Source organism: Excalfactoria chinensis, chromosome 3, assembly GCF_039878825.1.
Source record: "Excalfactoria chinensis isolate bCotChi1 chromosome 3, bCotChi1.hap2, whole genome shotgun sequence".
Classification (NCBI taxonomy): Eukaryota; Metazoa; Chordata; class Aves; order Galliformes; family Phasianidae; genus Excalfactoria; species Excalfactoria chinensis.
The window spans coordinates 63,426,319-63,451,328 of record NC_092827.1 but is presented as its reverse complement, the minus strand read 5'-3'; the positions used below and the strand labels follow the sequence as shown (position 1 = coordinate 63,451,328).

Here is a 25,010-nt window from a genome sequence, read left to right as displayed (position 1 = left end):
AACAAGAGTTATGCAATCTCTCCTACGTAGCTTGCTGAGTACTTCAAATCTGGTTCCAAGCTAAGCTTCCTTTTAAAATTTTTCAGTATTGGCATTTAAAGAACTCTGTAGAACTTTTCGCTGATATTAAATGACATTATTATCATCCTATGAATCATACATTTCTCTGAACACGTTTCTCCTGAGATGAATGAAAGGGAGGTTTGTTGGTGGCATATTGTGGAACTACAGAACCTGTTTCGATAATTGCTAGAAGTCAGCTATCACCAGTACAAGTGCTTCTTTGTCTACCTTGACTTCAGAACTGCAAGGGCTCAAAGAGCAATGCATGCTGATACTGTGAGCTCCTGAACTGCCTGATATTTTCATTCATCTGAGAACTGCTTTGCTGAGTTTGATGAAACTGAAAGCAACTGAACTGGAGCAGCAGTTAGGTAAAAATGCTATTGATACTATCAGCGGGTCTGTAGAAAGACAGAAGTTACTTGTACATGTTTCCTCAGTAACCTATCCCACTACTAAACGATCTTCTGAGATGTGCTGGACAGATGGACCTCTAAAATAGACCAAAAGAGTTTTGTTTGGCCACTTGTGCAACTTTCATAGGATTACTCTCTTCACTACCCAACACAGAATTCACTACTGTCTATGCCATTTATATGAGAGGCAGCATAGCTCCTAGAGTGTGCTTTTTAAAGTCTGCTCCTAACTTGCAGTGTAAACTCATTAAAATAAAAGCATTCTTATGATGTCTGGACGAATTTGTTCATAATAAAGAAAAATCTAATGAACAGTATGTGTGTATAAAAACAATAGGGCCAGAAAATTTTATTAAGTTTTATTATAGTTGTTCATTATTTTAAGAAAACAGTGTTGTTTCAGTAAAACCTGTTAATGCAGAACCTTTTCCCCCATTCCATTTAGTGCTTTTCTGAAAAAATCAAAACCGATCCTAAGTCTTACAAAAGAGAGAACTAAAAATCTAGTTTTCTGATTTACAGTGTCTATGACACAGATTTACTGCTGGCATATATAAGAAGAAAAAAAAAAAAAGCAGCTATTTCTTACATTGCTTACACCCGAATAATTATAATCACCCATAAGCACATAATCTCTTAAGCCTATACTAGATTTTCCACATTTACTGAAATAGACCTTTGAACTTATCTATTCTGAGAATAAGCATGGAAGCAAAAATGGCTTTTCTGTGTGCAAACAGGATGCATGTCATGCTCAGCAGGGCAAGTTCCACCCCCCCCTTCTCACTACAGATACCTTCCTCATTTCTGTATGGGTGCCTTCATGTAGAAAACATCCAGCTGCTAACAGCACAGCACTTCCAGCTCAGTTTGTGAAACCTTTTCAAATACATTTGCTTCACTATTAAAGCAATAAACCTGACCAACAATGAGGCTTGATAAAGATTTTCTGTTTTTCAAGAGAATTCTTATTTTGCTTTCTTTGTCCTAAACTGCTGTAAATATAATGCAAGCTGATGGAAGTGTACTAGTTATAGTTAGGTCATCTCCATTCCGTGGTCATTTGAGTGCTTACCCCGACATGTTGCTGTGCCGGAGCCTTTAGGCCAAGGATCAGATTTTTTGTAATTTGTAATTCCCCAGATAATCCTTGCATCATAAGGCAAACATGACCACTTACATATTCTCTAAGTAAAGCATGCCGTGCTGTGCTACTTTTTGTAATTTCAATCTTAATTTTGTTATGCATCATTCATTCATCTTCCACCCCTGGTCACAGACAAACCTCCATCTGCTCTGATTCAAAAAGAAAACACTCACATACACACACATACAGGTCAGAACAGGGAGGAATAGACAAAAGAAAAAGTCAGCGATATGGCTGAATGCTCTTGGTCAACTCAGGCTAGCCTAGAGGTTTCTAAATAGCACTGCAGAGCACAATATGTTTGAGTATTTGTCAGCTTGCATTTTTGTGTATTAAAATGAAGAACAAAAGCAAATGCTGTCAAGATAAATTTTCCCTGGTTACTTGAATATGCTGTCACGCACTTGTATAGCCTGAAAGTAATACACACACTTACATTATACCTAGCCTTAATGAACTGAATTTCTTTCATTTCTATGAAAGAAAGCCATAAGGTTTCTTGTTTTGTTTTGTTTTGTTTTAAATAAATTTGGGACACATTGAAAAGATAACCTGGAAGGCAGCATGACTAATACCTAAGTGGGAGATATTTCAAGAGTAATATTTTCTTGCAGTTTTCCTGCAAAGCTTATTGCTCTGTAGGTCATCCTCCTGAGAAAAGGAGAGGTAATACCTCACAAAATTCCTTTATCTCCTTTCTCCAGCAGGTCACAGATGGCTGTTTCACCTTCTACATTGCCTAATGCTACTGGCTGCAGTGAGTTTAAAGGTCTCTGATGCAAACTCTGCAGCTTCAGTGCTCAAATGTTACCCACTAGCACTAGCACAGGAGTAAGAGGGACACTGCTTCAGTTACTGCACAGTTCTGGACAACTGCAGCTAGTGCAGAATGACTTTTGAAGGAAACTATGGGATGCTATTGCAAGGTAAAAGAATAACATATACTAGTCTATAAATTCCTGTGAGCAAAATCCTTGATGAGTCATGAAAAAAATTCCATCACTGTAAAGTGATATCTGGAATGTGATTCCTGAATTACTTGTCCTGGCACAAAGTTTATTGGGCACTTCACTGATAAGTAAAACAGCCAATTATTGTCGCAAGGATAAGCATTTGGACATGGAATATGTGAAGCCAAAGAAAAACAGAAGCTGAAAAAGGAGGAAAGAAAGCCAAAATTATTAATTTAGTTAATTAACTTTTCTTAGGCATACTACATTAAGATTCCAATTTTATGAATGCATAACAGGCTAGCATAGACATTCCATAAGGTAAGTTATTCCATAGTGTTATTCATTGCATCACCCTGGTTACCAATTGGTACATTATATCTGAGCCTGCTGATTTTCCACTGTCATTCTGCACTAAGACAAAGTGAAAATTTACATAGGCTTATCTGCATCACTGTAGCAGGGGTGTCTTTGCTTTACAGTTTTGAGTGAGAATTTCACCTGCTTACAAGTTTACTTTGAGAAAAAGCTTAGAAGTAAAAGCCAACCTTACTAATGTAAGTAAAGGACTTCTACAGGAATGTGTGCTATCAGCACGAGTACTGACTTTTTCAGAGTAGTCTATGAGAGAAGAGGTACCAGTAACCTCCAAGTGCTTGAGGCTTCTCTTCCTTTCCTGTCTTCCTTACTTTTAACTGTATGGATCAAAAATACATTCATCCATTCTTGCTGGTTTGGTAATATCCTCATTATAGAGAGGCATAAGCTTTCCTTTCTGCTTAATATCAAAAACCACTGAAGAGTCAGTAAGTCATTTTAGGCGTATTTGCTGTCAGATCTAGTGCCTCAGCCATCTGCCTCAACAGCTCCCAGAACTGCTGATAGTCGTCTGGCAGCGAGACTGTATGTACTGCCTGCAAATCCTCAGGTGTCGTGGAGAAAGTCAGGCTGATATCAGTTTATTTACATATGCTTGCTTTTGTAATGTATCTGTATCTAGCAGCTCAGGCTGGCATGAGCAGGGGTTATGATTCTAGCTCTGTAGGGGAAGTAGTAAAACAAGATAAGAGCTCATTTTTACAGGGGAGGAACAGCAATAATGCTCATAGTTTTCAGCAAACAGACTGACTCGACTTCACGTGCCTGTGGAAGACAACTGCGAGAACAGACGGGCAGAATTCGAGACAGTGCAGGAGACAACACCATGGTATAAATCTCTTATAACCAGAACGGAAATTTAAGACACAGTCAGGACTTTTGTAAAACTTTGTATATGTCACAGAGACTCTGTAGGACAACCCGTAGATCTGTGCTAGACTTACAAAGCATAGGACTGCCTAAAGCAGGTGTTACAGTCATAAGTGTCCAAGTGAGCGAAAGGCTGAGCAGCGAGTCTCCCAGAGGCAGCCAGTGGGAAAGAGCAAGCAGAAACAGATGTCTAAAATGTTGCTTTTCTCTCAAGACTCAGATTTTTGCATCCAGCCTGGAGCAACAGCCCAGAACCTTTCCTGAAGACAGATTTGATTGCCTTTCCTTCTGGGTGAGACTGACTGTTTTCTTGTGAAAACAAACTGTGCCTCAGGACAGTGATGATACCCATTTCCCATGGATGTGTTGTTTTTTTTTTCTGTGCTACACCTCATAAGGCAAGTTTTGTTCAAGTTCTACCAGCTGAAAGATAGTGTAAGCTACCATGCAGTAACTGAGCTGCACCAACTTTTCTCTCTCAGCATGGGCGTGTATTTTGATCGCTCTCCTTTACTCAGATGCTCATTTTGTGAGAAACTGCCACTTCTCCAGTTTGACTGGAATTGTACAATTAGTCTAAAATTTACAGGAGTTAGGGGGGCCAAGACTCACAGAAAAGAGAAACACTGTGACCCCATAAGCCTTGCATCCTTAGGAAGGCGGGGAAAAAAAGATGAGAGAGGACAGTAGTGGCTGCTGCAATTATTATTTTATGAAAATCTAGTGGTGATGTGCCTTTCCAGGAAGCAGGAAACAAACACAGCATTGTTCAGCCTACGTGGCTTCAAATCTGCATCTTTCATCATCTGGGAGATTTCACATAATCGCCATAGTTATTCATGGACTGAAAGAAGATCTTTCGACCTCTATGCATGTGAGTTAGCAATGAAGAATCTGTAAGACAGACCTTTTGTTTGATGATGAACTCATGCCAACACTTTCAAACAGAAAGTTCAGCACCTAAATCGAATTTTAGGCTGCTATCTCAGTGGGCTGATCCTGAGCCCTTCCCAGCTCCCAAGTGAAGGCTGCAGAGAAACAGAACATCTGGACATGAGACTAGTTACTTATATGGATAAAAATCAGATTTACATGAATACATCTTGCAGTGCCAAATTTTAAGTGTTTTGACTTGAACTAACTTCCTAACAGATGGTTATTCTGCATCTATCTTCATTTATTTATGACTGTTTATATTTGTATAGAAGTAATAACAAATCTAAATGATACAGGCTTATTCCTTGTCTTTTTATTAATTTATATCGCAATAACAGTTAAAGATAAGCAGATACTGTGCAATCTAGAGGAAATACATAAAGATAATCTCTCTGTATCATACTCACAAAAGGGCCTTCCAAATATTTAAAAAAGGAAAATAAATGCTGCAATCATAAAGTAAACTGAAACACCATAAATTAGCATCAGGACCAGCATCATCTGATCTGCTGTCACAGTCCTTACCACTGAAATGCACCATCCACTGCCTCAGTGTGCTCACATCCATTATTTGGTCCCCACCAACAATCAGCAAGAGTGAATGAAGTCAAATGGGTACCATATTTTTCTGTATGGAGGAATTCAGTTCTACATCTTTGCTTCATATGCACTAGCATTTCAGAAACCATTCTGTCAGACTGCCCCTCTGCTGCCATCTGTTGCACAGCAACAACATGTAACAGAATATTGTCGGGAACATTCAGCCTCTCCTGCCATATGCCTCTGATGTCATGGGTGAGCATTATAAAATAGGAGGCATTACTTCTGGAGCAGCCACTGTATTACTATTATTTTAAATATTTGTTACATATTACTATCATATATTTTAAAAAACACCAAACAACAACAAAAGTTAAAAAAAAAAAGGGGGGGAGAGAAAATAAATGCAGATAAAGAAAATATTGACGCGTATATATCAGAAGCTTCAGAAAATATAATAATAATTACATAAATATAAATGTTAGTTAGTTTCTGTGTGCTCACCACACTGACCAACCATCTTACTTTCAATATGAAAAAAATAACTGCATAGTTATCCCACAGTTTTTTTTCACAATACCAAAAAAGAAACAACCATTAACCTCAAACCTATGACTATTACATACAGGTAAGAACCATCAGGAGAAAGCTTGTCAGCTTTAAAGTTGCAGTTATTGTAAGTTGTAATATCCAAGGAAAACAAAATTTGCTGTGATCATTTCCTCCCACTACTGTAACGTGCATTTTGAATGCATGGCTTTAAGGACAACCACTTGGAGAAGGTAATTACAGTTGCCACTGTTTAGCATACAGTTGTATGTGCGCTGAAACACCACCGCATTTGTGTTGAGAAAACAGATCTGGAAGGAAAGACAGGGAAATTTTCCCAGTGAATGATAGTTCGTTTCCATAAGCCAAATACATTTTTCAGGAAACCTTAACTCAAAAAATTATTGATGCAGAACAATTTTCATTGCATCAGCTGCGGAAATCCACGGGGAAAAACAGAAAGGAGAAACCCTCAGGCCACATTTTGTGTGACCTAATTCTTTCAAGGGTGTGTTTCTGCAAAATTTTAGGAAGTGACAATGCAAATGAACTACAGTTCCCATTGTGATATTTTCAGGGAAACTCTGCACATCCTCCAAACAGCACACTTGGCACCAAGAATACAGTATGCAGTTGTGCTGCGTAGTTTAATTATTTTGGGATGAAAATGAGCAGAAAAACAATTATCACCCATCCGGCAGAAGAAATGGACGCACTTCTATACATTTCTGGTATTCTAGGACTGAGATTCTCAAACACCAGTTTTACACTATACACTACTGCCAGGTAATGATTAGTCTATTACTACTTTTTGGTGAAATTGCACTCCATTCAAGGGAAATGAAGTAAAAAAATGAGGAAAAAAAGAAATCACGGTTGTTAAAGTCTAATTGGAGCAAGAGGGACCATGCTGGACTCAGCAGTGATGAGGTCATCTTTCTATTAAGTTCAAAACAGTGAATTCAGTAAGTGCAAGATCAAATCCTATGATTTGATTTTCATGGGTGAAGTGTTAATGGGGGTAAGGATTAACTTCTTCCTCACATTTTGACATTATTGTTTTATATTAAGGCAATGTAGAATACAATCATTTTTCTCTCTCAGTGTATTTCTAAGATCTGCCCATTTACTTTCGGTAGGATTAGTGCCATGTACTTTATTTTGAGGGAAATCACTTTCCCTTAGCAAAGAAAAAAATTAAAATAATTATTTTGATTTCAGCATCATCAGCACTTCATTCTAATGGCTTTCAATGTCAGACAACCATTTCTTGCTTATAGGGTTTTAATTTATGTAAGCTTGTTTCCAAATGAGTACTTGTAGTCCAAATGAATATGCAACTTAAGATTTTCATTTAACAGCTGAAGACAACATAATAATTACTCATAAAAAATATTGCTTTAAGAATGTCACAGGATTTTATCTTAAATAATAATAATAACCGTGCATTTTGCAATGCTCAACTCTGTATTTCTCCCCTAGAAAATTTAAGTATCATTATATTACACTCCTGCCCTCCACCTCCCTAAAAAAATTATTAATGGACATTCACAATACCTTTACAAGCCATATATTTTGTTTTGTTTCTGAGTTAATGACAAATGAGCTCCGCTTGGTACAAAAAATATTGATAATAAAACATGTCTGAGTGCCCATAAACATACACTGTAGAAATATATTATGCATTAATCTTTTCATTGCTTAACCTACAATTACTTAATGCAGTAAGATCAAAAACGCACAACTTAAATAGCACTTTAAATGAAAAATAATACACACTTTCCATATAAAACTGTTCACAAAGTTTACTTGAAGACCTATTAAATGGATGGGAACCTTGAGTGCTTAATTCAGCTGGAACTTCACATATTTCATATATAATGCATATGTTCCGTTACATAGTTTAAATTGATTACTACAAACAAATACTGGGATTTTGATGCACATCGGAAATGTTCCATAAAACAGATCAAAAATGTAATCTGGATATCAATTTTTTACTGCCTCATAGTGACTATTCAAAAGTAGAAAACGTTGACCAAGTTTTGCATTTGATTTTGTTAAGAGAACTATAATACCACAATCCCCCACTCTTTAATGAGTCCTTGAATAGAAGGAAATATCTAAGGAATACCGTCCACCTATGGGTTTTGTTTGTTTGTTTGTTTTCTCCGTTTAATTCTGCTGTGTTGAGGACTTTCTCACAAATCATTTTGATGAATACCTTTAGTATAAACCTACATATTGACACAAATATTTTCACAGAAGAAAACCTGATAAAGTCCATAATCTTAGCAGTCAATGGTTTCCTCATGCAGTTTCTTTATCTCTAATGTGTGTAATGTTCTCAGCTTTCACCTTTCCAAGTGCCTCAGAGAAATCAGCTCTTAGGATAGAGCACTTGTGCAAATTCATTTTTCATCAAGACAGAAAATGATGTGAGAAGAAAAGAATATTCTGTTAAATTTTGCTAAAGCTATAATCTTCCAACCTATCATTTCCTTCCGCTGAGGGATTCTCATGCCTACCAGACTGTCAAAGCAATCCATTTGGATTACCTGGCATTGTAGCGAGGTTGAATAGTTTAAAATTTTGAAAAAAAGGCCTTTTTTCACCTGAGTGAGTCGAAAACTGTATCCTAGTCTCCCGTATAATGATCAGGCCCTGACTCGTTCCTTGAAAACTGATAGAATGAATTACTGAAATTCATATTACTTTCATATAAATACCACAGACTTTGATTATTGGTATCCTTTAAAATTACCAGGCTAAAGACGTGATCTCCATCCTAAGTGCCAAAGTCCTTTAAGAAATGTTTTTCCCACATACTTCAGAGAGCATTTCTTCGTGAGGAGATTGTCATCCTCGGCTGCTCTCTTTTGCATTAATCATGAATCTATCAATCTGAAAAACAAAGCTCACGGGAGCAGAATATAGGCTAATTCAATAAACAGAACAAAAGATTTTAGATTCCCTGTCAGAAGATATTAGATTGACCACAGCTCTCTTAGCTTTCAGAACAAAGCTGAAATTTCACTTCAAATTAGTATCCTCATAGTCACTATAGAAAGCAGCTAAGAAGAAGAAAATAGGACATGGATCAGGGTGGAAAAGGTGAGGTTAAGTGTAAATTAGATTGCTGAGCTCTTGTGATTCAAATTAGTTTTTGGAAAATACTCAAATACTGTGATAGGTAATATTAAAATATCCTATTTATACGAGTAGTTGAGAAATACTTCACCCTGCAGAAGTGCTTAAGGCTCGGAAATGTTTTATAGAAAACAAGATAGGAATTTGTTTTAATTTATATTTAAACAATCATATTAAGTAATAAATGTTTTGTGGCTGATGCCATAATTGAATATGATTGCTTAGTTGCAGTGGTTTCTAAAACAGAAAATGATTTAAAAGTTAAGGAATGCGCTATTTAAAATGCATGTGCATAGTACCTTGTTTTGTAATATGATATGTATCATAACTGTGTAATTGACTGACATTCAATTAAAAAGCTTGAAATTAAGTAAAGATAGCTGTGTACTGAACTATTGCATTCTAGTGCACTTCTGGCAAATCAACACATTTCCCTTGAACTGTGTCATCAAGAAGGCTTATCTGTCTTTCAGAGCTGTTATCTTGGGTGATGCACATTTTGTTTCCATCATTTGAACTAAGCAGAATTGTGGAAAATACTAGAACAAATTTTAGATTATTTATTTATTTATTTATTTATTTTTTCCAAGAAAGCTAAATTACAACTAGCATAAGAGAACTTTTCTTTGGCACGATAAGCATTTACATGAGCTGAAAACTTATCCCAGTCTATTTCTGTTAAATATAAAGGAGGGAGAGACTTTTTCCAAAGATTATGTATGATTATCTGAAACAATGACAAAAATCATGTTACCATCTCAAAGCGAAAGGAGCTTGGAACATTCGGATTTATAACACAGACCCTAAAGAATAATTTATGCAGTGGCATTAAAAGTCCAGCATTCACTCAAAGTTTATTGACCTAACAGGTAAGCAATATGATTTGCATTTTAAAATTGCCCTCACACAGTGTGCAGTAATAGTAATAGAGTGAGTGAAAAAACCGAACTTTTCTAACTTCTCCACAACTGTGGGATAGAGCCCATCATGTGATATTATGAGCCTTCAGCCTTCATTCTCTGGAGCTATTTCATTAGGCCTGATTCACCACAACCCACATGAATGAGGAAACTAGAAGACTGTAGTCTTTAGGGATGGCTATAAAAAAAGAAAGACAAACTTGCTTTTGTTCAGGAAGCTGAATTGAATGACTAAGGAAGGGATGCTTTCTAGTCCTGTATCTAAGGTCAAATTCACTTCATGAATGCATGTATGTCTCCTATTGTAATTACTGGAGGTGTAAATAGGACTGCAAACAGTATCTAAGATAAGGCTGCTACTATTCTGAACAACAATAACAAGCGTGCAATGTTTGCAATGTTAGATATGCAGTAAATTGACCTCAGTGACATTTACAGATTTGGATGTAAGTGGAAAATGCAGCTATTATTTGAACATTACATCTCCATTATTACTCCTACACATTATCATCCTTTTGTAATTTCAACAGCATTTGCGATATATAGTATATATTACCTATTAGAATACACCGATAATCTTTATTTTTCAAAGAAATAAATATTTTCTTAGCAAAGAAGAAAAAAATATTCTGAATTATTCTAGTGTGCACAAAATGTTATCAACTTTGGCACATACTTTAAATGTTTGTGAAGAATTAGATGTATTTTTTTTTCTACATTTCCCATCATTGCTTTGTATTGACCAATTAAACTGCTTAAATGCTTAGTCCCTCTGTGAATGATGAAATGAAAAATACACTGTCAGTGTGCTTGTGAGATATAATTACATCTAGCACATATGCTAGAAATGAAATCTTATTTCTTTTTCCAAATTTGTAGATCATGAGTTACTTTAGTCAGAATCTAACTGTCATGCAAAGTCTGGATTTTGTAAGATTACATCCCAGTATCTTCTACTTCTGATTTCAGGATTAATTACGCACCCTCCAACATTTTAAACATGTTTTTTTTTGTTTTTTGTTTTTTGTTTTTGTTTTTGTTTGTTTGTTTGTTTGTTTTTTTTAAATTAATATTGACTGTTAAATGTATTCTTTCATAGCTTCCACACTTTTTGAATATGAATATTAATAAGAATATTTACATGACCAAATAAAATGTGCACCTTTTGTTGGCCCCAACCAAGTAGCCATTACAAACACAGAAAAGATGTAAGCCAAAACATAAACCCCGTTATAACACACCGTGAATATCACTGAACATTGGCTGCCTACTTGACTTCTAAAATGGTCTCCATTAAAGCCCTGAGTTCATCTGGGACTCTGATGAATACATTGACTAGCATTCAAGTGCATTACTTACAACTAGGGCAATAACTGTAGCGTAATGATCTTTCTTTTCCACTCTCTTCCAGATGTGTAGTTGACAGTGTAGTTTGGCATTGTTTTTTGTTTTTTGTTTTTAAACTTTATGCCTTGCTAGTCACAGTATAGTACTGGACTTCTCTTCCATATATGTGGCTAGTAGCATGTGCATAAGCTGTTCAGTGAGCTATACAATATGAGAAATACAGCTCAAAATATGTTTTCAAATCACAAACTCATGATCAGCATTTAGTATAAGAAAAGTGGGCATGGCTGCAGGACATGGTGTGAGTCATTTGGAACTTTTTTTGGCATAACTTTTTGGAATCTAATCAGTTGGGCCGTAAATCTTGATCATTACATATATTAACTCTTACAGTCCCTAGTAATATTAACACATATTAATATTAATATTAATATTAAAGAATATCCCAGCCTTCAAACAAGGAGCCAAATGATGCACAGAATCCTCTCTAAAATCAGTCATCCCAAGAAAAGAATAATCTTTAAGCATTTTTCTTTTTCTACACAAGCTCTGGGGGTTAATAAAGCATATAAAATTGAGTCAGTAGCAAGATTGTTCAACTAACCCTGAAGTTTTCCAAAAGACACAAGATAAAGATCATCTAAGCTTGTTCTGCAACCACAGTCACCCACATGATGAAATCAGTGGCCTGTACAAAAAGTTAAATCAGCTTCTGGATGAAGGAAGAGCATGTTTCAACAATATTGTCAGGTAACATTTAGACCTAAATTGGGATGAAGAGAAAGAGAAAGGAAGAAATGTAGGGAGAATGGCAAGTTGACACACTAACTGGCTTTTCACCCTGCAATAGATGAGTCACTGGAAGTCAAAGCCAAAGTTTAACTAAAAGACAATATTGTAGTGACATTCTTGTTCACTACACAAAGTCACAATTTAATTTTCCTTTATTAATTGTGATTGGCAGCTGTACTCTGGATATGCTATAGAACTATAATATAGAAGACTGTAAGGTAAGGAAGCTGTGGAGTCTTTGTATGAAGGTATGGTTTCATGGTACTTTTACTTCTCTCATGGTGAACAGTTTTTTTTATTTTTTTTCAAGAAATGAAATCACACACAAAACAGGAAAAGTAAATAACAAGGACAAACAGTTCCTCCTTTCCCTCAAATAACAATAAAACAAAATAGCAGAAAGAGGATTGGAAGAAAATGCTGTGTGACAGGTCCAGAAGTTTTCAGAATGAGAGATTATGGACACTTAAGAAAAAGAAATAAATATCAGATTTAATTTAAACATTTCAACTTTTGAGATTATTATCATGATGATATTGTTTCTTGAAATCTCTCCTTTTGCTGCTGGCTGTGCCCTTCTGTTACTACTAGCTTCACTTCCACTTTATTTCCTGCAGGAAACCAGTAAATCCAAGTTTATGCAAATAGACTCACAGAAGTGGTCTGATACAAATTACCTTTTTGATGGCTAATTTGCAGATTGCCATTGGTCTCTGACAGCAATGGTTCAGTTTCCAGAGTTAATCCTGTTCATAGGCAGAATCTGAATTGTACAAGGTACATATCCATTTGTAGTCTAGGAAAAAAAAATTCACTGCCTGAGGCTTCTTCCCAGAAAAAGGCTAAACAAATGTAAAAGAATGAAAGTAAAACAAGCCATTAATTTCTGGGGACAGTGAATTCTGTGTTTTCCCAGCGGGATACTTTAGAATACTTTAGCATTCTTTTCCTAGTGCCTTTTTTTTTCCAGTGCAGAAATAATGGAGTAAACTGCAAAGACTCTAGTCAGTCCAAAATGGCAAAAGGCTTTTCTGTTGATTTTTCTAATTCATTCCTGATTTGCTAATCTCTCTGAAATTTTATGTGATTTTCTTCCTACTTCACAAAATTTAGGCCAATTTATCATTCTAAAAAGACACGTACTATTTTGGAAATATCCAAATTAATCCAGTGTCTCGAACTTCATTTACAGTTCACAGACTACCAGCAGTGATCCATGTCTTCATCCTTTTTTAGTCTTTCATCTACTAAAATTAAGCAGTAAGCCTGACAGCAAATAGTTTCATCGGACAATAGCTAAAAAACTAAACCTGAAACAATTTTAATACGTTGCATCATTTTGATTTTCCTATGTGAAGACAATTAGAAAGATAAGACAGTGACGCTTGTGCTAAACACAGAATGCATAATCTTGCCCTCTTGAATTCTTGAATTCAAATGAAGGCCTAGGAGTCAAAAAAGAATACAAGGAAAATACTTGATATTTTTTTAGATGGTAGGCTCCTACTTCAAGAAATCAGCTAATGTGTTTAATTTCATCCCAGTTTTGGAAACATTCTTGGCTGTGTGGTTAACCCAAAATCAGCACTTGTGTTCTGTTTACTTCAGATGATTATAAGCACGTGATTTCATTTTTTAGCAGAAAACAATACCTTCTTGAAACTCTGCTGGAAAATCTACCATCAAAACCTTCTACTGTGCCTTATTTAAATTCTTTCTGAAAATAGACTGTCCATTTCTTTGTCAGGCAGCACCAGTGAGCTCAGTTATCACACACAGGTAAGGTGCCACATTCTTGTGTTGCAGTTCTGCATTCCTTACTGCTCTGGATTGTAATCTGTTTTGCAATCTGTCTAAATCACAGTAAGCATGGTTTGAAGGAGTGCAGCAGTCAAGTTATATGATCCTTATTGAGGAATATAACTGTTGGGAGATATCTAGTTAGAATAATTGATAAGCGTCTTTTGGATCAACTATGCCACTTATCGCATGGCAAACAGAAACGTAAGTATTAAAGGCTACTTATCACATTCTGTGTTTGAAACAGTCGTTTCTTACCTGGAAGCTACAAATAATATAAAACACTCTTGGAAACTACTGTAACCCCAAATTTTGGATTTGACCCCGATTTAAGCAAGAGAAGTGCAAATCTAAGCAGTACTTCCTATTTTTTGAAGAAGTTCTAACTCAGACTCTGCCTGTTGCACATGCTTGGAGTCCTTACACAGGGAAATCAGGAAAAGATTCTTGAATTAGTAGGGTTTTACATTGCTCCATGAATTGAAAAGGAATTGTACATATGATTATAAAGTCAACACTACAAAATAAAATAGACACTTGGTGCTTCTATGTGGTACTAAAAAGTATTTTGTTTCTTGGAAGATATTCTATTAAACAGATTTATATTTTTACTAGTAAGAAGAGATCCAAGCCTGACTCCACAATACTTTACATACTAAGTCTTTCAATTGAGGGATATCTGATTTGTAATTAAATTTCAGAGAGACTCCAGTATCCCATTATCTTTCTACTTTATGCCTTTCTTAAAAATCTTAGGCTTCAAAAAAGTTAAAAAAAAACCTACCGTTTTTTGTTTTGTTTTTTAAATTTCATACCATATGGAGAATGGTGTTTTTTTCTAGGAAAATATTGCATTTTTAGATCTTTACCTGATACAGTGAAATGATGCTAACACAACATCTATGGGACTGTGTCAGCTGACATAAGAAGAATTGGCTCCCATTAAGAGAGAATCAATTATTCAGAAATTATAAAAAAAGTTTTGACTGAAAGGCTCTTCCAGGCTGAACAAAGTTGTGGTAAAATTGAATTAGGTGGAATTTTGAATTAAATGATACCTTTTCTGGAGTCTTTTTTTTCATACATTAAATACAATTGAATACAAAATTTTTAAATATTCATTGTTTGGGATATATATATATATATATTAGTGCAATAAGAACTAATGATGAGTTTTGATTTCCAAACATTTTTAGTTATACAAAATTTTACACAATAATTCCAGCTGAAAGGCCGTGAACTACTCACAGGGGTAAAGTTATGCATGTATGTGTTTGCAGACTGGAGAAGTCATTTAGAACACCGTCACACAGTGACTGTAAAGAAATACACATATTAAGAGGTTACAGTAAGGTAAAATAATAATTAAAAAAAGACACAAGAGTTATTCTAGTGATCCACATACCCTCAATGTGAGAAGCATTCTATCATTTTAAGAGATTAGATTATAACATGAGAAAAAAAAGTCCTCCTGAAATCAGGATATTACAGGTCAAATCCACCCCTAGAATAATCAGATGTAATTTCAACCATTTCAGTACCATCTGCCTGAAATTGCTTCTCACATCTTGTACTAACTGATAACTTTCTGCCTTATTAAAAACATTTCTAGATTGTCCTCTGGAGAAACACATGCATGTATGTGCACTGGGGCTGCAGATCAACAAATGCCAACACATTCAACTTTCTTTTACCACATTTTGTTTTCCTCTGTGCTTTCCTTGGGTTTCTGAATCATTTCCTGAAATCTAAATTAATCTCTTCTTGAAGCTACCAAAGCTAAATTTTGCATGGAATTAGACCATTAATATTTTCACTTACTGGAATTTGATTTACTCATTCCTAAAGCCAGTGGAATGCAATCACAAAAACTAACATTAACCTAGGTTTGGTCCCTTAGTTTACTCAACCTGCTTTAGAGCATGTGGAGAGATCAGCTTCTTCCTACAGTGAAACACAATACCTAAAGTTTGGCTCTTGTTTAGGACAGACTTTCTAGAGAGCCTTTTTTCTGATACACTTCAATTCACCTTCCTCATCACCCTGTCCCTGTTAGTCATCTCCTGTCCAAGGTGCATTTTAATTTCATTGTCAGGTAGTTCACTTGCATATGCGCTACACTTAAAAATAAAAGATTTTCTTGAACTTAGTTGTTCTATATAGTGAGAACCTAGATTTGGCTGAACATGTGCTGTTTTTCTTCCAGACGCATTTCCTCCTGCCACCTCTTTACTCATCTCAAATGTCTGTAGTCTGACTCAGCTCACAAACCTAGCAGAAATACCAGCCATACCTTTTTGGTGCTAAATTCATTTTCTGCCAAAATGGTAAATGGAATCATCTCTCTTAGGAGTGAGTTGAATGAAACAGCAGGACCCCATGGACAAGGAGAAAGGAGAGAAAGTGATCACTTTTCTGAGTTTTTGCCAAACACCACTAGTCACTTTGTGATTACAGTCAGAAGATCTACAGTCATGTGATCCATTCCAGCTGCTGGAATGGACTTTGGTTAAGTAGTTAACATATAAAATTACCAGATCTACAGACTGGTTAAAATAATTATAATTACTTCTGTGTCATGAGGACATTTATTGGCTCACATGTATAGGAATGGCAATGGTCTTGTGTACCCCCAGAATCTACATTCATAAAAATCCATAGTCTGTTAATGAAACTTACGTAAGTGAGCAGTGCATGGTAATCCTAACTACATATGCTTCAGAGCCTTTCTTGTTTCACGACACTACAAGGACAGTAGTCTGTTGCTTATGAATTGGAAGGATGGAGTAGAAAACAGCAGCAAAAAAATATGTACTTCTAATTGCTGGGAGTAAAAATTACAGTAAAACAATAACCTACAGAATAATAAACAGGTATGCCTCAATCATTTCTGTCAAACACATTCAATTCTGGGTGATTTCATCACAGTCTCTATATTAGCCCGAGTTCCCTCCACTCCTAAGTTTCTATTCAGGAAACCTGTGGGTCTCTTAAAACAGAATTAATATATAAACCTCATCTATAGTCAAAGAACAAACATATATTGCACTCGCATTTCTAACTGCATTAAAGAAACTATTCCTTTACAAATTCCAACATTAACTGACACTCTATGGGAAATATATAACCATTTCCCCATATCAAATATGTAGAGGGAAGAAACAGAATTTCATATTTTACATATTGTTGACAAATAAAAAGATAGAAATAAGTCACAGAGTATAGAAATATTTATTAAATGTAAAGACATTAAGTAACGAGGCTGTCAACTGATAGCTAAAAAACTATTATTATCTTCTTCCTTATGAAGCCAATACTACGCTCCCCAGACCCTTTTAAATAATTGAATATGAGCTAGTTTAAAAGCCAATGCATTCAATATATGTTTGGTAATGTCAGTAAGTGATTTGTTCTGTTGCTGTCTAATTCACCACAACAGAGCATTTCTTCATTAGCTTCTATTTTATTATGTAAGGTGAAATTTATCATGACCACACATTAAATGGTGTGACTTCAGCTTCCCGCAATGAGCAAGGTAATGATTAAAAAACGTGTCTGCAGCTTTATGGCCAGTTGCAAGGATGTCATTAATGTTTCAAAAATTATAGTCTTGGGCAATATATTATTAGGAAGGGGGCGGGGTCAGTCATTTATTTCCTGTGGTAGAAATAACACACAGGGAGAAAAGAAAGTGTCAAATGTTTAGCACTTATAAGTCTAAGTTGTTTCATATTAACAAATTTTTCTTATCTTTTAAGAGATAAAAAACAACAACAACAACAAAAAGCACAAAAAAGCCAGTAATTCTTTATCTTATTTACTAAGCAAGAAGCAGCCTGGACTTACACTTTATCTGACTTCATAATGACTGAGACTGATATAAAGAAGAGGGTGGATATAAGACCAGAAAGAAAATACTCTAACACTACTTTACTTTCTGTTTTAATCTGCCTTTGACAAGAAAAAAAATCTAAGAATGTAATGAATAAAATACTGCACCTGTAGTTTTATTAATATGTGTAGATTTATATCCAATCTTTGATGCAGACACCATTCAAACTTGTATAGTATTTTCTGAAGTACTAAAGAAAGTCCAATAAAAAGTGTAAGTTGCATTGTCACACGGATAGTGATAATAAAAATCTCTTATTTGAGATTTCCACGTGAGACATCTGCATAAGATCTCTCAACAGTCTCTTGTGAACTTCACATTGGAATTCTATATGTAAAGAAAATTGTCTGAGCCACCACTTACTCCAAACATCTGAAAGAATAAGTCTGCACAGTATATTCACTGAATAAATAGCAAATTCAGCATACAGGTTAGTATTAGTCTTGAAGTTCATATTTCTCTGCAACAAAGGGAAGAGGAGAATGAATCTTCTTTAAACATATAGCTCAGGGCTCACATCCATAAATTAAGTGTATGAGCAATGAACAAAAATAATAAAAAAAATAAAGCAGCACTTGAAAGAAGAGTACAGTGATATAAAACATAAATGGTTTGAGCTGTAAAATAATAAAACAAGCATATTATTTTATGAAAGTATGTATTCACTTACAGATGAAAATGAATTGAACTGATTAGGGATGCTTAATCAAAACACCAGACAAACAACACTCCACCTCACCTTCTCCCCTGATAATTCCCTATAATCACTTTACAGTCTTCTTCCATAGTAAGCATACACATACTTAGCAAGAGATCATATATCATATCTTGTTTAAGAGCATTATAAAAACTAATTAATACTAGCAGTTACATTGGATTTGGAATGGATTTAGATTTCATTAGAAACTGGGCTTTTTGCAGGTTAATGAAGCAGAGAAAGCAGCAATCACAGTAGCAGGTCATCATTCTCGTAACTTACTACATATATTTGCAAAATAAAAACATGCATTATTTCTAGATGTTTAAGAAAACAGATTTACTACATTGTGGGTAGTTTACTATATGCTAGAAATAACCACAAGACAGGAAATTATGAGTGAGAAACCTGTGGAAGAGACAAGTGGACTGTAAAGATGAGAATAGATGCAGCATATAAAATAAAATTTAGAAGGAGAGAAAGCAAACCCAGCGAAACCTTTCTCACTGCTCCCAAACATATTAACATGGTGTGGTTTCCTTCTTATTGACTAAGAGAAATGGAACATACTAACCTCATTTTAACCTTCCATGTTCAAAACAATCCTTTCAGCCCTGGTCTCAGTGACATAAATTGTCCCTTCTTGAACCCAATTGAAAACAGCCACTATCATCTTCCTAGCCTGGAGGTCTGATGCAATGGCATACTCTCTGAACACTTTTCTGGCTTAATGTTTTCCACTGCATCATATTCAGAGTTCTGGTTCTATGTCTAATACTCCCTCTTCCTTTCAGCCCCTCACCACTGATCGGTCTACCCTAATTACCATCCTATTTATCAGCCTTGAGCATGTCATGCCTTGTGTTTTTTACAACTGTCTTCATATCTAATCGAACATACCATCAACATTCTTTAATAGAAAGAATAAACCAGAGGTGACAGAGGAGTACTCAAAATCCTCAACTGTGAGCTGGAAAAGATGTCTCACCAACACATGTACCAGTACTGGCTTCTCAGCTTTACTGTAGCAGCTGCCAAACTAACTAACTGTACAAAGTACTGATGTGCATCAGATGTCTGTAAATATCCAATAAAATATGGGCCAAAGAATTTTGACAACAAGATAATTCAATCTGAATGCTGCAAGGTGTTCTTGCAAGGAGCAGCAGTTAAAAATGTTCAGTGACCCAGTGGGAGATATGCATCTTTACCCCTCCCATTTTTGCTTCATATGAGATCACTTCTTTGTATCCATCTGAAACAGGGAAGGAATTAACTCACTTCCATCAGACATGGAATCGGGAGAGCTTGTGAGAACCCAGAGCTGCAGTCATAGAGGAGCTCACCAGTCTCTTCGGAAGGCCCTGTGATCACTGAAAAGTAAATTGCTGTAATTTATACCGTTCCCTTCTGTACATATGGCTGTAGCCATATCTTCTCCACTGCCATTAATGAATGTACTGTAGGAATGCTGGAGAAAATGAGTAGGGAGCAGCACAGAAGATCTCAAATCCACAGAGAGATGAGCATTACCTTTGCTGTAAAAGAAGGGTGGTTTCCCCATTTGCAGTGACTGCTCAAAAATCTATGAATGGTTCTAGAATAGCATGCTAATTCTGGCAGAGTTGTGCAATGCACTGAAAATTGCTCAAGTACAAGGAAGTCATGGGTTTGAACATGAAAAGTCCTACAGCTTCCCACTTCCTTTGAGACAAAAACTATGGAGGAAAATGTGGAACTGACAGAGAAGCAATTTCTTTTCCAACACAGGTAAATGTTAACTCCCTTAGTAAGTGGTCACTAAGACATATGTAAAATGGAGAAATTAATTTAGCTTTTTTCTTAAATTCAGCAGTTTTTCACGGTTTTGAAAAGAAGTGTGACTAGAATACTTTAAAATAGTTAACTAAAGCCCAAATGCTAATTTCTCACACAGTTGCTATGTGCCCTTTGGAAAAATGTCATCAATTTTAGCTGCTCAGCTTCTGATCAAACTGCATCAAAAAAGGGGATTAGCTTGGGTTCAACATGGGTGCAATACAGAGGAAATTCTATATATGTTGGTTACATAGCTTTCAAGAAGTACAAGGGGCTACTTTAAACTCTTTAACTATCAACTAATTCTATTTACTCATCTTTGAATCCTAGTTCTTACGGTTTAGCTTATACTGACAATGACCTTTATAATCAGAGAAATCAGATGACAATGGTTGTTAAATATGCAAGCATTTACACAATATCTGAATCACTGAAAATATTTGTAATAAAACAACATCGGAAAAACTGCAAACAGGACACATTAATCATAGCGCTTTCATCCAAGGCTCTCAAAACACTTCAAGAGTATTTATTACAAATGCTAATAAATATCACAGGTAATGCAAAAATCTGTTTCTTCTGAATATTCATACGGTATTTTTGCTTATTTTAAGAGCTGTCCTGACAGGAAATGTGTCACTAGTTCCATATTACAGATGAGAAACCAGAGCTCAGGAAGCTTTGGTAGAGCAAAGATAAAAATTGCTTTGGATCCTGAACAGACCCTGACTACACACATCTCAAAATTTCTTACATTAAATACACTGACACAGAGTTGAGGAAATAAAATACACATCAAGACAACTGTTGGGCCAGTTGCAAGAGGCAGTTTATCATGTTTAAAGAGAGAACATGGAGATGTTCAACAATGTACTACAAAGAAATTGGATGCTGACACAACAGAACTTTAAAAAGAAAGCAACATTTCCTCAGCAGACAGCAGTTATATTTCTCCCAGCAAGGCAACCATAAATTCAAGAAGATTGAAAATATGCAAACCAAGTAATTTCATTGCTTTAATAGTTCCATTTTCAGGGTAGCCTTTTCCCCTGTTGGATTATCTCTTTCCCTTTCCTATGGTAAACCAGTGCAAGCTGTCAATTAGGTTCATAAATAATCCTATCCCAGATCTTCTGCTATTCAGTTAGGCTAATGACTTGATTGCAGGCTGCCTAAACCTCAGGCGGTTGTTCCCTTCCACAATCCTGACAAAGACTTCAAGAGTTCCTGACTACATCAAATAAAAATTTAACACACTGTTTACCAGAGATCAATGGCGTTTCAAATGCCACAGCATATATGACAGTGTAGCAGATTATTACCATGCCTTCTGTTTTGGGGGGTTTTTTGTGTGTTTTTTTCTTTTCTTTTTTTCTTTTTTTTTTTTTTTTCTGGTAGTACTCCTAGTATTACTGCAAAAGCCCGAATTGCTACTGAAAGATTCCAATAAAGTAAATTTTAGGACAAAATAATTAATTACAGAAAGAGTAGCATGTTATTATAACAGTGTATTTAACAGAAATGGGTTGGTAGTTTGAATGACACATAATTGATACACATAATGGAACAAAGATCTTATTGCAGAAGAAGAAAGCATTTTTTTTTACAGCTTACAAATTTCCTCATGAATACTACTGGGAAGATTTGTCTTCATTTATGCTGAGAATGAAATAAATGTATTTCACATATACAAGCACACAAGCACATAAAGACAGAAAATAAGCCCTCTAAACAGCAGGTAAGCAAAAGGTCATTTAACAGGTGTATATTTTCAAATGGGGAAAAAAATAATAATATTTAGCTTGCTGTCTTTCATTATCAAATGTGAAAATCGTTTTTACCAAAGGCATTACGAATACTGCTCATGCACAATGTCTTAATACCATGACACCTGTTTCAGTGATGCCATGTGTTTGCTGTAAACACAAGTTTATACCAAATTCATATTGATTTCTGCTATTGATTCAATCACTTCTCAGTAGCTTGTACATATCGCAGCTAAAGTATTTGCTTTAAGTGAAGTGCACTTATTCTGGTCAGTATTTCTCCTTTAAGAACTACTATTTTATATTTCTTCACTTATTAGAATCAGCTTGAGTGTTTGATCTGGACACAGGCAATCGTTCAACAGTGGCCACAGTAAAAACATAATTTGTACAAACATATTTCCTTATAACGAAAAACTATATATGCTCCATGATGCATAGTATCTATCTGAAAGAGAAAACATAATGTTGAGTAAACCATTAGCCATATAGGCTCCATTTCAGTTACAATTTACAAGTTTTGATCAAATTCCCTCTAAATGTTATTTTGGGTCTGAACTCATTTGAATGTCAAAAGACACAATTTTGTGTAATATTTGGAAAACTCGTCTTTCTCGAGGAGTATTAAAAATAATTTGTCAACCTGAAAAACCTGACATATTGGCAACAGATTATGAATTTTAAAAACAACACAGTTTATACGTTTTTGTACATATACTTTGTTAAAACAAAACAAAACAAAACAAAACAAAACACCTTTCAAGTCTATTTCATCAGTAATGATAATCTTCTTTGTTTATCATTTTTTACAGTAGGAGAATGCAGAATAAAATAATACTGCAGTATGGGAGTAATGATAAAATGCAGCCTTAACTGACTTAGGCTGAAGAAAAATTTCATGACCAAGGAGAGCTAAATTAGAACCTGAAGGTCATGAATAAATGCCACAGTGATTGTACCTTACTATTTCCCTCATAACGTTTTCTGTAATACTTTCAGTGAGGTGCTTACTAAGTTGCTAGGCATAATTTCAATTTGTAAACATTCGCATACGGTAATTTGCATTAGTTCCACATAATGTACATCAGCATTAATTAATAGAGTGGATAGCATCTGTACATCTGTTATCTATTAGTCTTTACTCTAATTCATTAGATCTTTATCATTTACCTGAGCAGCACATCAACAACAGGAAAAAGGGACCTTGGCTCATGTCATTTGCACGAAAGGACAGACTGGAATATTACACTCTCTTATGTATGTCTAGCTAACTATATGAATGATGATAGCACAAATTTTGGTTCATGACTTTGAATCTGCTCTGTTTTTGTGAACTAAAAAAAAGAAAAATTAGGCATAATCTTACAAATTATGTGAAACTATGGTAAAAGCCTTTAAAGTTGGTTTAATTTAATGTGCATTTAGGATCTGCCTGATATACCTGAATCATAAAATCATAGAATCATAGAATCATTTGAGTTGGAAGTGGCTTTTAAAGGTCATCTACTCTACTCCCTTGCATTGAACAAGGACACCTAGAGCTCGATCAGGATGCTCAGAGCTCTGTCTAGCCTGACCTTGAGCATCTCCAGAAATGGGGCAACCATCACTTCTCTGGGCAACCTGTTCCAGTCCTAGTTGTAAAAAACTTTGCTTACATACAACCTAAATCTTTTATCTTTTAGTCTGAAATTTCATTCTTCCAGGTTGTCTGCAGGGAGTGATTTGGGGAAGATGCTTTCAACGGAGAAATGGATTTGATTAATGGACCAGGAAGTTAATTATTAGTTATTCTTAGGACTACGTATCTTAGTCTACGCTTGTACCAATAAGTTCAGCATGGAGATAAACTTCTTTGGTGTACCTCTTGACTATAGACATGAAAACAGTTCTAGGTGGCATACATAGTATCCTGAAATAATTAAGAAATTAGCAACAGCACCTAAAAAAAACAAACACAAACAAACAAACAGAAAGAACTTCAGCCTCCTGAATCCTCATCCTGACAAAAAGGACATAAAAAGCATTTTTTTGCATAGGCAAATATTTGAAATACCTATGTGAACATGGCTCTTCCATAAAATTGATGCTATCCATGGCTTATCTTCAAAGGCAATCTTTACTCCACAGTCACACAGAGCTAAACAGTTGGTGGTACATAGTAGCTGCATGCAAATGAGTACTGTATTTTAATTCATGATGAGTAATTTCTTGCAGGCACAGAGGAACTTCTTCAGAACTATATGTTCTCTATAAATAGGAATATACCTCATCACTCTATCATTGGCCCTCCTGGAAGGGATTTTGTAGTTTAGAATGGAAACTATGTAAATTAACTGAGAGTCACTGCAATTCCACATTAGGGTTACAATTAAAAAAAATGCAATGAAATATCTCCCAGTTCAATGTCTGTAAGGTACACAAACAAAGCATTAACCTATGCTACAAAGTTCATATAATAATATAACATCCTGAACTAGAAGGGACCAAAACGATCACTGAGTCCAACTCCCGGTTCAAGGTTGGAAAAGACCTAGAAGATCATCCAGTCCTTGAACTATAGCTGCTTGGGACTGTGACCACTGCCCTGGGAGACCTGTTCCAGGGTCTAACCTTTGGGAGAGGTTCTTTAGCAGAGGGTAACCCTGTCACCACGGAGCAGAGCTCAACACTGACCCTCCTCTCCTCTCGTGAGGGGCTGTAGGCAGCCATCAGGCCTCCCCTCAGCTCCTCTGTTCTGGGCTGAACAAACCAAAGGACCCCAGCCACTCCTGACACACCTTGTCCTTTAGACCCTTCAGCATCTTCATAGCCCTCCCTTGGACACTCTCTCATAGTTTTATGTCCTTTTTATATTGTGGCTTACAAACCTGCACGCACTGCTCATGGTGAGGCTGCACAGCACAGACCAGAATGGGACAACCTCTCCCCTTGTCTGGTGGAAGCACTGGGCCTGATGCACACCGTGATACTGTTGGC

The 25,010-nt window shown here is 35.7% G+C and overlaps 1 protein-coding gene across 5 annotated transcripts in view; it reads right to left on the bottom strand.

Moving 5' to 3' along the window:
• The window catches only part of PACRG (parkin coregulated), a 175,470-nt gene that overhangs the window by 10,019 nt on the left and 140,441 nt on the right, over positions 1–25,010 (bottom strand). Inside the window, exon 6 of one of the 5 annotated variants that reach the window (XM_072332503.1) lies at positions 4,791–4,852. The exons of the other annotated variants lie outside the window; for them this stretch is intronic. Within the exon in view, the coding sequence (XP_072188604.1) occupies positions 4,797–4,852 (56 nt within the window). The 3' untranslated portion in view covers positions 4,791–4,796. Of the gene's footprint in view, positions 1–4,790; positions 4,853–25,010 lie in introns of those variants that run through there. 5 annotated transcript variants of the gene reach the window in all.